We start from the raw sequence: 12809 nt of genomic DNA on the forward strand, positions 1-12809 counted from the left end.
GCTATTTTTCAATTTATATATCACTGACACAACCACCTACATTGTTGGTCTTTTTGCTTCTTCCCTTTCATCTTCTCTCTGTATTCTGGATGTCCCAGATTGTCTCAACATGTCTATTTCTACATATATTTTGTTTGGAGAACATTTTTCTCATCTTTTGTATTGCACAGTAGAATTTTGTTTCATTCTGTTCCTTTAGCACTTCTATCTCTTGAAATTTTGCTTTCAGCCATTTCTTTTTCTCAATATCTTATGAGCATTAGACCTTAATTCCTTATACACCTCCATGTTTCTTGAGATCTCTCTCTCTCTCTCTCTCTCTCTCTCTCTCTCTCTCTCTCTCTCTCTCACTCACACACACACACACACACACACACACACACTTTCTCTTTCTCTCTCTCTCACTCTCTCTCTTGCTGCATTTGTGTTCTATTGGTCTACATTCGTGATCAAACCCCTGATTTCGTTTTATCCCAATTGTTTCTTCTGTTAACCTCTTCACCATACTCCGGACCCAGGGGATGGTGAATATTACTGAAAGCCATATCATCCTATAGTAGTTCCAGAGATTAGGTCAAATACACAGACAGAACCATGGCATGGCACATAATTTATATATTTGTAGATAGTGAAGAGAAATGCAAGGAAGTAAGAAACACTCATTGTGGCAAGACTTTCAAAAGGAAAGTTGGTATGGTACTATTAGCTGATGTCATAGCAGTGGCTGTCAAAAGTGAATTAAGAATAGTCTGGTGCTTAATCAAATGTAGTAGTAGCTGTATATGCATATAAATGGAGAGAACATTAAGGTAATTGTGTATAGAACAGATGGATGGATGAGACTTGAGTGGTGAATCTCAGATACTGTCTCAGATGTAGAATAACTAAAGACGAAAGTTGGATTAAGACAAAATGTGGCTTATACAAGGCTACATGACATTCTATAAAAGAAGCAATACACACTCAAAAAGTATAAATCTTGATCGGAAGATTCATGAAATGCTTTTAAAAGCTAAGGTCTGTATGGTGGATAAGGTGGGCAGTGCTAAAGACAGAAGTGACTGTTTTAGCCCTTTAAAGGTGATAGTGCAGGAAGCATTTAATCAATTTGAGTGATTGCGATTGATTGACTAAGGGGCGAAGGTGTCTTGAAAGTCGGTGAGGGAAAAATCTTACAAAGAGAATAATGAACTGGAAAGAGATTGGTTGACAACGTACAACTAAAAATAAACTGCTGAAAAGTAGTTGAAAGCTATAGCTGGCAGGTGACTGCAATGGAGACCTGGATCTGACAAACATCAAAGTTGATGCCCAAAACAACTATCATGAGATTTTAAGACCATAGAATATAACTTTGAAGATAGTATTACTTGCAACAATTTGTTTGTAGGTATCTACAGACTACATTTTTAACAAGTGTTGTAGGCATTACATTACGCACAAAAAGTTTGTTAGGAATATAAGTGGCATACCATATTTTATACACACTGTTCGTTGCATGTAAGAGCTCTCGATTTCATATTTCCTCAGCCCTTGGCAGCTTGGTTAGTTCCAGTATTTGCTGCTGCCAAAGATATTTGAGACAATCAGTAGCTAAACTAGGAAAAAAAGGAAAAAAAGCATGGAACTCGTTGGTAATGTACTTGGTGGGTGAAAGTGGAATTGCCTTATCCCTAAAATGCGCAGTATTATAGAATGCCAAATTGGCTAGTGTTATGTTACTGCCAGTTTGTAGCTTTGGCACAAATATTTAAAATATTTGTTCACATATATTAATTTAAATAAATATGAAGAAATACCTTCGTTTGTAACTTACCTAGATGTGGTGTCTAATTTTGCCTCAATTTTCTTTTGCAGATATTACCGAGGTGCAGTAGGAGCACTGTTGGTGTATGACATAGCAAAGCACCTAACATACGAGAATGTGGAGCGGTGGCTGAGAGAACTCCGTGACCACGCTGACCAGAATATAGTTATTATGCTTGTTGGCAACAAGTCGGATTTAAGGCATTTGCGGGCAGTGCCGACAGATGAGGCGAAGATGTTCGCCGAACGCAATGGCCTCTCCTTTATTGAAACGTCAGCACTTGATTCGACTAATGTTGAAACTGCCTTCCAGAACATTCTGACAGGTTTGTTTTTTAATATGTAGTATTATAGACGGTTAAATTTGTGTTGTTAGTCTTCAATACAAGACTCTTAATTCTACCTTTCAATTTTTAATTTTTTAATTTTAGATAATGTACTTGCATTAAGCTGTCAACTAAGGACTCCTTTATTTGTAAACTGTGTCGTTAAGCCATAAGATGTTTCTAAATAGTTTACAGGCTTTTGTGATCTGTAAGTGGTTGTGGGTTTGGTAAATGTAAATGTGGTTGAAAAATCTGCTGATCACCATATTTATCCATTTTCTGGGGGTAATGAGTAGCTGTTTGACTTTTGCATAGTTTTTTAGCATCAAAGATATGTGAAGACTTTTAAACTAGTATGTTACCTTCATGTTGAAAATAGTTTTGCCTATATCTTTTGTGCATGTTTTGAAAAAATCTTAGAGGTTTTGTGAAGAAAAAAACACTCATGCATGGTAGCCTTTAAGTTGTTGCAGTGCTGTGTTGAGTTGGTGCATATTTGTTAAATTCTTTGTTAGTGGTAGTAGAATAGTGTTTAGGGTTATTTAGTGGAAACTAGAATTTTCTTAATGCCACTGTATGCAGTCTGGTGCAAGTCTTTAACTGAAAATTGTGCTCAGAATATAGCAATGCATTTTGTAATAATGGTAAATTCATGGGAGTTCTGTAATTATATTTGAGTTTTAAGTATGTTAAAATATTGTCAGTGTAGTGTTGTATCAGCATACGTTGTGCGGCAGTTGAAAGATAACCTTTGTCCAGAAAGTAAATTGCATTTATAGATGTTGTGTGTGTAAAATTTTGCATTGTGTAAAACTAGTTTCTATTAGTGCTTGTGAAAATAAATTAGCTAGTGTAACTGACGTTGGGTTAGACAAATGCAGAAGTGGAATATAACGTGCAAATTCTTCGAAAGTTCTGCAGAGTAATAAGTTAAATATCAGTTGCCATATCCTCCTCGAGATGGTTGTATTGTGTGTGTGTGGTGGCATTTGACTTTTGCAAGAATTATTGCACATTACATACGTGTTTGCACATTATTACAGTAGTCAAACAGCACTTTGGAGCATACCAGTTTGGCTGTTCTGTACACAAAAGTTCCAAATTTGCACTGAGCTAGCTTATATGTGCTGTCTGCTTCATATATTGCTGGAGATTGTCTTGAATGTGATTTGACAGACTGCGGAAAGTATAGTCCATATCCTTTTCACTCTTTACTCTTTTGATCTGTGCAGGTATTGTCACAGAACACAAATACACTAAATTGTTAGTGGCACAGATGATGAAGGGAATGTCGATGCCTGTATGCCTATTGTACAAAAATGTTTGCTGGAAAAAGGTGCACAGACAAAATATAGCCCTGCCTGTGGCTTTCATCATTACACACACTATTGACTGCAGGTTACTACTCAACCACAATATTATTGCACTTGAGCATTATCGGAAACACGTGGTGACAATGCAGTAAAAAGGACAGTGGTGAATAAAGAAAACACATTGTACTGTCATTGCTTTCAGGTGAGTTGTGCATATGCTATCAACGCTGATTGCATGGTGGCTTGCAATAAGCCATTTGAAGCATCCTCACTCCCGGGTGCAATAATATTGTGGCCAACTAATAGAGCACAAGTTCTGTTTCCTTTTACACAGTACAGAGTAAGTTGGTGCTTAGGGGACCTTAAGCCCCATTGTGACTGTTAAGGTTTAGTTTTTCTAGATCTCTAAATCGTATAGTGTAAATGTTGAGGTGGGATCTTCAGAATGGCACAATTGATCTCTTGTAGCATCCCTAGAAGTTTGTCAGTGAGAGTTTGCATTCTGTCTTGCCTCTACCCTATAGTAGGCATGTATCCTGCTGAGTGGAAGGATCGATAAGTATCTCTTCAGGATCATATCCCTGTTGTCATAGTGAGGAATTGCTTCGATAAGGCTTTGTGCTGATTGTATAACACTGCAGTTGTCAGTTGAGAAGAGTGACTTCGTAAGACAAGTTTGGTTTGTGCAAATAAAAGTTGAAAAGAAGTAAATAATACATCATTAACACACAACTGTAAGTAAATCTATAACAGGCAACTCCCACATATTGCAGAGTAGATTCCTGAACAGTTAAATTATTGAACTAAGTGTAAAATTGATTTCCAGTCAATAGTGTGTGTGCATTTGACCCTATATTGCTAGTGGTAGATAATAGTGTTCATGAAATCCTGGGTGAAGTGGTGCAGTGGTGAGAGACTGGACTCAGATTATAGATGATGGATGATCCAAATCTCCATCAGGTCACAAAACAGATTTAGGGTTTGCACTTGTCCAAAATCACCGAAGCCAAATCTCAGGATGGTTTCTTTGAAAGAAACTGGTCTGAATTCATTACCCAAGATAAAGTTGTCGGAAGTCATTCCCCGTGCTTTCCCATTGTGAGATTTCACTCGGTCTAGAGATTTCATCATTGGCAAGATAATAAGCACTAATATTTCTTGTGGGTTGATCTTTAGCCATTGTTTTTGTAGCAATGAAATCACTAAAGATGACCACATAGCATATTGCTTAGGCTTAATAGACACATAAAAACACGAAACTCAGTAACTAAGGTTAATAAATAGGTTTTCATTAGAGACATTCCTTACACTGTGGCATTGACAGAAACTAGAAGGTAAGGAGGAGTAGAGAAGCTGAGGTTAACCAAAGGGGTAAAAGAAAAATGTGGTGGGGGAGGAGGAGACTGAGAGGGAGGTGAGAGCAAAAAGGGGGTCAAAGGATTAGTAGTAAGGTGCCCTGGAGGAACTAGTTTACTGCAGGTGACAGTAGTGGTGTGTTGGGTGTAATGATTTTGGAAGATCAGGACAGAGTAAATGAAGATTACCAGAACAATTTGAACAAAGATTTGTAATTGGTTTCGAACTAAAATGAGGAGGTGGAGACTATTAGAGGATTAAGAAAGTGGTAGAGTTGGGGAGCAAAGGGATGGAAATAAAGATGTAAAAAGGTGGCGTACTGAATAAGATAATGGCTGGGGTCATTGTTGGACCAGGGAAGCTGTAGTTGGAGTAACAATCCAGATGGCACAGGTTGTGGGGTGGACAGTAGTCAGTCAGTGGTCGTGCCGACCTAAAAGACTGTGAGATGATATTGTCGGTGTGTGACACAGTTGCTGTTGTGGATGTGGGGATGATTGTCGATTTGACATGTACTCAAATGGTGCTGCAACAGGCTGTTCTGGATTGGTGCAGAAGGTTTTGTGTATGGCTCTCTGATGCGTGTATGCCCTTTATGGTAGTGTTTGAAGTAGAAATGTCATAATACCGGCACAGTAGATTTCTTGGTTTGAGTGTAAGGCAGTAAACCATTTTGGAAAAGTTGGGAGATTATTTGGAGTGTCTGACCCCATTTCAGGTCATGGTAAGAGGTGATTGAACCCTGACGTGATGTGTAGCTGTTACATTTGATAGAAATGCGTGACTTATCACAGCCAGTTGTTGACCTCACACTTGTTGCCAATTTGGAAAAGAGATAGTGGGAGGGGTGGAAGGAACTTGGTGAATTGAGATATTTGATGAAATATTGGTTCCGTCAATAGGCACGTATAAAAACACGTGACAATTTACTTTTGGTACTACCATTATTGTTTCGTTTGGACTAGTGGAAGCAGTTGTAGAGAACTGAGTTACTTTGAGGGCACAGTATTTAGTATTTGTTCTTACAATATTCTTTACATGTTCTCATTCAGTTAATAAAGATTTTTTCTATAAGATAGTAATTTAATGTACTTTTATGTTTGTGTTAAAATTCCTAATTTAAAATGAAAAAACATCTCAGTTTAAGCCCATCCTTGTGTTCGAATATAATCAGTGCTAGACCCTTCTTCTTTGTGTGCCAGTTCATTTTTATTTTGTTTTTGGATTCGTTCTTTCCCGGCAGAGATCTATCGGATCGTGTCCCAGAAGCAAATCAGAGATCCTCCCGAAGGAGACACAATTCGGCCCCAAAATGTGGAACCGATTGATGTGAAGCCGACAGTCAACCCTGACAGTGTGCGCAAGCAATGCTGCCAGTGAAAAGTCAGTAGACAGGTTTTGTAATGCTAGTTAAGTGTTGGCCAGTCAGTTGTAGTTAATTTTGCATGATTTATGTGCATGTGCCTGCATTGACTTGTGGTTTAGAGCTATTGTTTTTGTATCATGTTATGCACTGTGGCATCATGTTGTGAAAGTATACAGTATTATAAAAATTAAATATACTACTATGAGATGTTGAATTTGTGATTTCTTTGTCTGTTGAAATATCTGCATAGCCAAGCACATAATTTTTTTGCTCTCCTGATGGGGTCTGTTTGGTGTTAATGGTTTGAGATGTTTATTTGCCAATTTCTTTACTAACTAAGCTGCTCAGTTATGAACATGTGAATTTGTCTGTAAGAAAACAAGAATTCATTTGTTTCAAATTAAAAGAAAAGTTACTAGTTCATAGTAATTTGAAGGGATTCATATTTTTAATGTATTTCTGATGTACATGAGAGTTGGAGTTCAGTGCCACATGCGCATTCGATGGAAGTTCCAAGAAATTTTGAAACTATTTTATGCTTGTTCATTGAAAACAGTGTCATAATTGACACCTACATTTGAGCTTGCTGATTGCACTGCTGTGAACAGTTTTGTCACTCTGGGAGGCCATGCCCTGGTGTGAAGACTGGGTTGTGAACATTATTCACATGTCTTTCATTAGCAATATTTAGGAATTCTGTTGGCATTTGTTTGACCCTATTTACATTGTCTTTACCTTTGTTTTACAATTAATTTCACATCTTTCCTAACTTCATCCTATTGTCACTTAATCCTTTGTCATCTGAAAACCTCTGAACTCGTTGCACAGAGGTGGCATTGTGTTGCAGGTAGGCACAATGAAAAGACTGAAAAATATTGCAAATTTTGGACAAAGTCCTGAGAAAGGAACATGTATAGTTTACATAAGCACAGCTTGCACATACATGGCCACCATCTGTGGAACTGGGACCTAGTACCCAGGGAGAGTGGCCATGTATGTGTTAGTTTTGTTGGTGTGAATGTGCACGTTTTCTGCTTCAAGAGGAGAACTTAATCAGAGAGTGTAATTTTTTCTTTATTGTGCCTGTCTCAACTCAGTGCCTCCTCTGTGGTGAGTAGCTGTCTCTAGTCTGTATTGTTGTTCCTCAAACCTGGTCTTTTAAACTGCCTGAGCTCCTTGTTCATCTCTCTCTCTCCCCCTTCCCCACTCTCCCCCCACTCTCCCCCCACTCTCCCCTCTTCCCTCCTCCCCTTTGCCCTTGCCCACCAGCTTTTATATGGAAGTCAGATGACAAGTCTTGTTCAGTTTCCTTTGTCAGTGAAGCCATTTCCACTCTCCTAATCTTCCCTTAAATACTTTCTTCTTGTAACTATTCTTATATTACACATACTTTAGTTTTAAGATGACGGGAGGAACCTGTTTTCATGTGAGGGAATGTAAGCTAGTCACGTGATTATTTTAAAAATTTAGCACGTAAGTGTTTCTAGTTTAAGGATCAATATTATAATATTGTGTTGTGTATATTACGATGTGCTGGGATACAAGAAGTTTCCTGTAAACATTAACAGATTGAAAGAACATAATAGTTGAGCTAATCATTACAAATTCCCTTGCTCGACTGAATTGTAATATTGCTCTTAACAAGTCTGCTATGAATTGTTTGCTATTAAACTCTTGGTCTAGCAAATGCGATTATTCAGTGTCTGTAAATTCATGTATGCAATTGCAGATAAATTAAATTCTTATAAACAAGTCAGTCCTTCTCGCATCTGAATAGTTCCTCCTTGCATGATAATTTTATTGCCATTAAACAATGTAAAGTAGAGGTTGGAATATCATCATGAAAAGGATAGATTGCTAATGACTATAAAGACATGTTGAGTTGTAGAAGGACACAACAAAGAAAAGTGTGTGCATGTGCATACCTAATGCGTAATCCCTTCTCCCATTCCGCCCTTCACCCGCCCTTCACCCGCCCTTCACCCGCCCTTCACCCGCCCTTCACCCGCCCTTCACCCGCCCTTCACCCGCCCTTCACCCGCCCTTCACCCGCCCTTCACCCGCCCTTCACCCGCCCTTCACCCGCCCTTCACCCGCCCTTCACCCGCCCTTCACCCGCCCTTCACCCGCCCTTCACCCGCCCTTCACCCGCCCTTCACCCGCCCCCCCCCATTACTCCCTCCCCCCCATTACTCCCTCCCCCCCATTACTCCCTCCCCCCCATTACTCCCTCCCCCCATTACTCCCTCCCCCCCATTACTCCCTCCCCCCCATTACTCCCTCCCCCCCATTACTCCCTCCCCCCATTACTCCCTCCCCCCCATTACTCCCTCCCCCCCATTACTCCCTCCCCCCCATTACTCCCTCCCCCCATTACTCCCTCCCCCCCATTACTCCCTCCCCCCCCCATTACCCTCCCATACAACTATAGTTGTGTACTGAGGATAAATTTTTGTATTTTTGAATACCTTATTCAGTAGCAAGACAAAGAAGGTGTTAGTGGATTTCAATTAAAGGCGTTTCATTTTGGTCAAATAAGTTGTATCACTTGAAATTTTTTTAAATATTGTGTGTTTCCACAAATGATTTCCATTTGGAGTATGACATAAAGCAAAAATGCTTCATATTTTGTGTATAGTATGATCAGTACATTTTTATCCAAATACAGCTGAGGCAACAAACAGTTTTTGGTGAGGTTTACATCTGATTACTGTAATGACAAGATATGTGTAAAGTCAATACCAGGAATACTGCGTATCATTCTAGTTGTATATTGTAACAGTGGATTAATCAGTAGGTCAGAAATTTAATAAATTTGGACATCCTGACAGAAATTTTCATCCTATGCTTTGGAACTGTTGTCGCAGTGTTAAATATCATTTCCTTTGCACTGATACATGAAATGTCATACTTGTTTCCAGTATTTCCAATAAACTTCCTCAAAAATCGTCATAGTACAATCTGTCTTTCCGTATTTAATTCTGAAATGAAATGATACAATGAATGCAACCCCACACTTGTCCAGAACAGAACTGCTGTCAAGTGAACTCAATGATTATTGTCCTATTTGTAGTGAATTAACAGTTCTACATAATATTGGCAATTCATTTTGTCCTGTCAGATATTGGAGCAGTGTATAATTAGGGATATGGTAGGAAGCGGCTGATACTCAGCCAGCCTAAAAATAACTTTCAGTAGTGAGTTGGCTTAAAGAGACCTGAAAACCATTACATTGTGTACATCTGAGGGAGATTATAATAATAGATGTACTAGTACATTTATCAAAAGAGGCAATGTTACTAAGTTGTGTTGGTGATTGTTTGGGACCAACTCAGCTACTCAAATGTTTCTGGTTGACCAGTTGTTCCCTGTCAGTGTTTGCATCATTTGCTAGCATCTGATAGCTAGACATACTCTTCATATAGCTCTTGGATTTTGCTTTTTATGAGAGTGTTTATAGATAAGAGAATTGTAATACCATGAAAAATGCCATCCTGACTGCTGCTATCAAACTCTTCTCGTGAGAACTTTTTAATTTCCATTAAGTAATGAGAATCAGTCAAAAATGTTCTGTTCAACAAAACAGTAATTGCAGTATTTGTAGCAATACAGAACAAATGATTCAGTTATAAGCATATATATGCCAAAACTAACTTTTATTTTCTTGTTAAATCAGTAGGGCACCAATCTGCCACATGTAGTGTGATCTCATGTTATGGCAGTCTCCCCACTTTCAGTAAGTTTGCTTCTTTCATGTTAATTGTAAAACTTAACAGGAATATAGTGAAAATTGGTAGAATGTAAAGAACTAAGGAATAAAGACCACCATTCACCGAATAGAAGTGTTGTCATTGACAGGCACATGTGTGCACGTGCCCGTCTCCACACACACACACACACACACACACACACACACACACACACACACACACACAACACTTACTAGCTTGTGGAATAAAGCCTTTCTTGACTTGGAATGGAGCACAGTTGGAACGGAGCAAAACTGGAACTATCCAGGGGCAGTTTTGTGTGTGTGTGTGTGTGTGTGTGTGTGTGTGTGTGTGTGTGTGTGTGTTTTATGAAAGCTCCCAAGGTTGCTTTCTCTTTGTGTGTGCCTGTTGATAACTCAATGCTTATGTCATTTGGTGAGTAGTCCCCTTTACTCTGACACCCAGGTGGCTCGTCACTCTTTGGCAGGTTCGTGCTTGGCTACCAAGGGCCCCAGTCTTTGCAGTGTTTTTTCCCTTCCTTGCTGCCTGTCTATCCTCTTGCTGTTCTTTTTCCTCTCCCTTGGGAACATGTCTAGGATGTTATTGGGAATATCTGCCTTGTCTTGCTGATGTAAGAACAGGCTCACCACTGTTTTTCGCTCCCTTTTCCTTTCTTTGTTTCCTTTCTCCTCTGCTTCCTCTGCTATGGCGTTTGAGGTTCTTCTTCTTCTTCTTCTTCTTCTTATTCTTCTTCTTCCTCCCTGTACACTTCTGAAAGCAGGGCCACACATTTGAGGCTTAACAGGTGACTTGATAATGCAGAATTCCCAGCCCTGGGTCGACAGTGTTCGCACGAACCCCTTGGTATAGGCGAGGCCCAGGGAGGGGTGATTCCCTGAGCTGCAACCTTCCCAAATTGCCGATTGGTCCCTCTTATCAGATGTCCGGGAGGTGTGATATGTGAGGTGTGAACAATCACCTCAGGCGGGTGCACCTGCTTGTGAAGGGAGCCCCCAGTTGGAAGGAGCGTGCCATCGGAGACGCTGGCAATCGTGGGGATTTTCGCGCAATGAGTCAATCTTCTTCCCAGTCAACATCTACGAAATGTAAATGTGATGAGGCTAATGATTTGAACACCCTTCCCACTGCACCACCAGCTACACAAACAATAGGCACGAAAGGACAGGAGGAGTACTCCCATGAAGACTTCCTCTGTCCCACACCCGAGTCTTCCTCTAACTGGAAAGGCTCGAAGAAGTCCTCCAAAGGCAAACAGTCTTCTCCTTTGCCAACTTGAAGATGCTGTTCGACGGTGTCGCCACGTGGTATCTTAGCTCGGCCGGCCTCTGTCTTGCCGGTGTGCACCACCAAACCGTTTTTCAGTGTTGGACTCCACAGACCAACTGCACAAGCAAGCCATTGCTTCTGTGGACCCCATGGAGCAGGATCATCCTGCTTCTGTGCGCTGTAATAGAGATTCCACACTGGCTGTCACTCGGCAGCTGCCGAGTTGACACCCCAGCAGCTCTTCCTGCTCATGACTGTCCTCCAATGGAACGTTTGCAGCCTTCAGTCCTACAAAGAGGATTAACAGCTGCTTTTAGCATTGCAGCATCCCCTTGTACTCCGCCTTCAGGAAATGAAATTGCACCTTCACAACTGGCTTGAACTTTCACATTACTTACTGATTCGTTTTGAGCCTCCCCTGAGGTCAGCATTCCACCTCATGGGGATGTCGTGCTGATCATAGGGGATGACATTCATAGTCAACCCATCTCCACCTAGTGAGGTGGCACAGTGGTTAGACACTGGACTCGCATTTGGGAAGACGACGGTTCACTCCTGCGACTGGCCATCCTGATTTAGGTTTTCCGTGATTTCCCTAAATCGCTCCAGGCAAATTCCCGGATGGTTCCTTTGAAAGGGCATGGCAGACTTCCTTCCCCGACCTTCCCTAATCCAATGAGACCGATGACCTCACTGTCTGGTCTCCTTCCCCAAACAACCCAACCCATCTCCCTGACTATCCGTCTTCAAGATGTTGCAGTTTGCCTTTTCCCTCTGTAACATTTATGTACCTCCGTCATTCGATGTCACCAGGGCAGTCTTCCTTCAGCTTATAAGGCAGCTACCTCCCCCATTTTTGCTACTTCGTGACTAATGCGCATAATCCCTTGTGGGGTTCTCTCAGGGCCTGTCAGAGGTGCCCTCTTGGCTGACCTCCTTACCAACTCTCTTCTACCTTAACAACGGAGCACTCACTTTCCTTTCTGACTTCTCGCACACCTATTCCCATTTGGACCTATTCTTCTGCACTTCCCAGCTTGCCCATCATCTTGAGTGGTCTGTTCTTTTTGACACCTACTCGAGTGACCATTTTGCGTGTGCTCTGTTTGCTGACTCCTACTCCGTCCATGTGCACGCTCAAATGGCAGCTTGCTAAGGCTGACTGGCCGCTTTACTCCTACCAGGCGACCTTCGAAGAACACGATTTCCCCATTTAGGATGACCCTGTGGACTATCTCACCAGTGTTATCCTTACTGCTGCAGAATGTTCAATTCCTCACACTTCCTCTTTACCGCATCGTGTCAGAGTCCCTTGGTGGATTGCGGCATGCTGCGATGCAGTTTGCACACGGAGATGTGCTCTTTGTGTTTTTAACAATCATCTTACAATGGCAAACTGCATTCATTGTAAAGAGATGCGTGCAGAGTGTCATCGTGTTCTTTGGGATAGCAAACGAGCTATCTGGATTTCATTCACTAGTTCTTTTACTAGTTCCACCCCTTCCTCTGTCATGTGGGCCAAACTCAGATGGCTTCCTCTGACTGAGATCCATTGCCCCCATTTCTGGCCTCACAGTAGCAGACAATGTTATTGTGGACCCTATTGCTATCTCCAACACCTTAGGCCACCATTTCACGGAAGTTT

General features: G+C 41.0%; 1 protein-coding gene across 2 annotated transcripts in view; it reads left to right on the forward strand.

Annotated features, from left to right (window-relative positions):
* The window catches only part of LOC126215364 (ras-related protein Rab-11A), a 51584-nt gene that overhangs the window by 17854 nt on the left and 20921 nt on the right, over positions 1 to 12809 (forward strand). The window contains exons 4-5 of one of the 2 annotated variants that reach the window (XM_049942056.1): positions 1858 to 2132; positions 6045 to 6184. In XM_049942056.1, the coding sequence (XP_049798013.1) occupies positions 1858 to 2132; positions 6045 to 6181 (412 nt within the window). In that variant the 3' untranslated portion in view covers positions 6182 to 6184. The remainder of the gene's footprint in view (positions 1 to 1857; positions 2133 to 6044; positions 6185 to 12809) is intronic. The other variant, XM_049942055.1, reaches the window with a different exon arrangement.

This window comes from Schistocerca nitens, chromosome 12, assembly GCF_023898315.1.
Source record: "Schistocerca nitens isolate TAMUIC-IGC-003100 chromosome 12, iqSchNite1.1, whole genome shotgun sequence".
NCBI classification, from domain to species: domain Eukaryota; kingdom Metazoa; phylum Arthropoda; class Insecta; order Orthoptera; family Acrididae; genus Schistocerca; species Schistocerca nitens.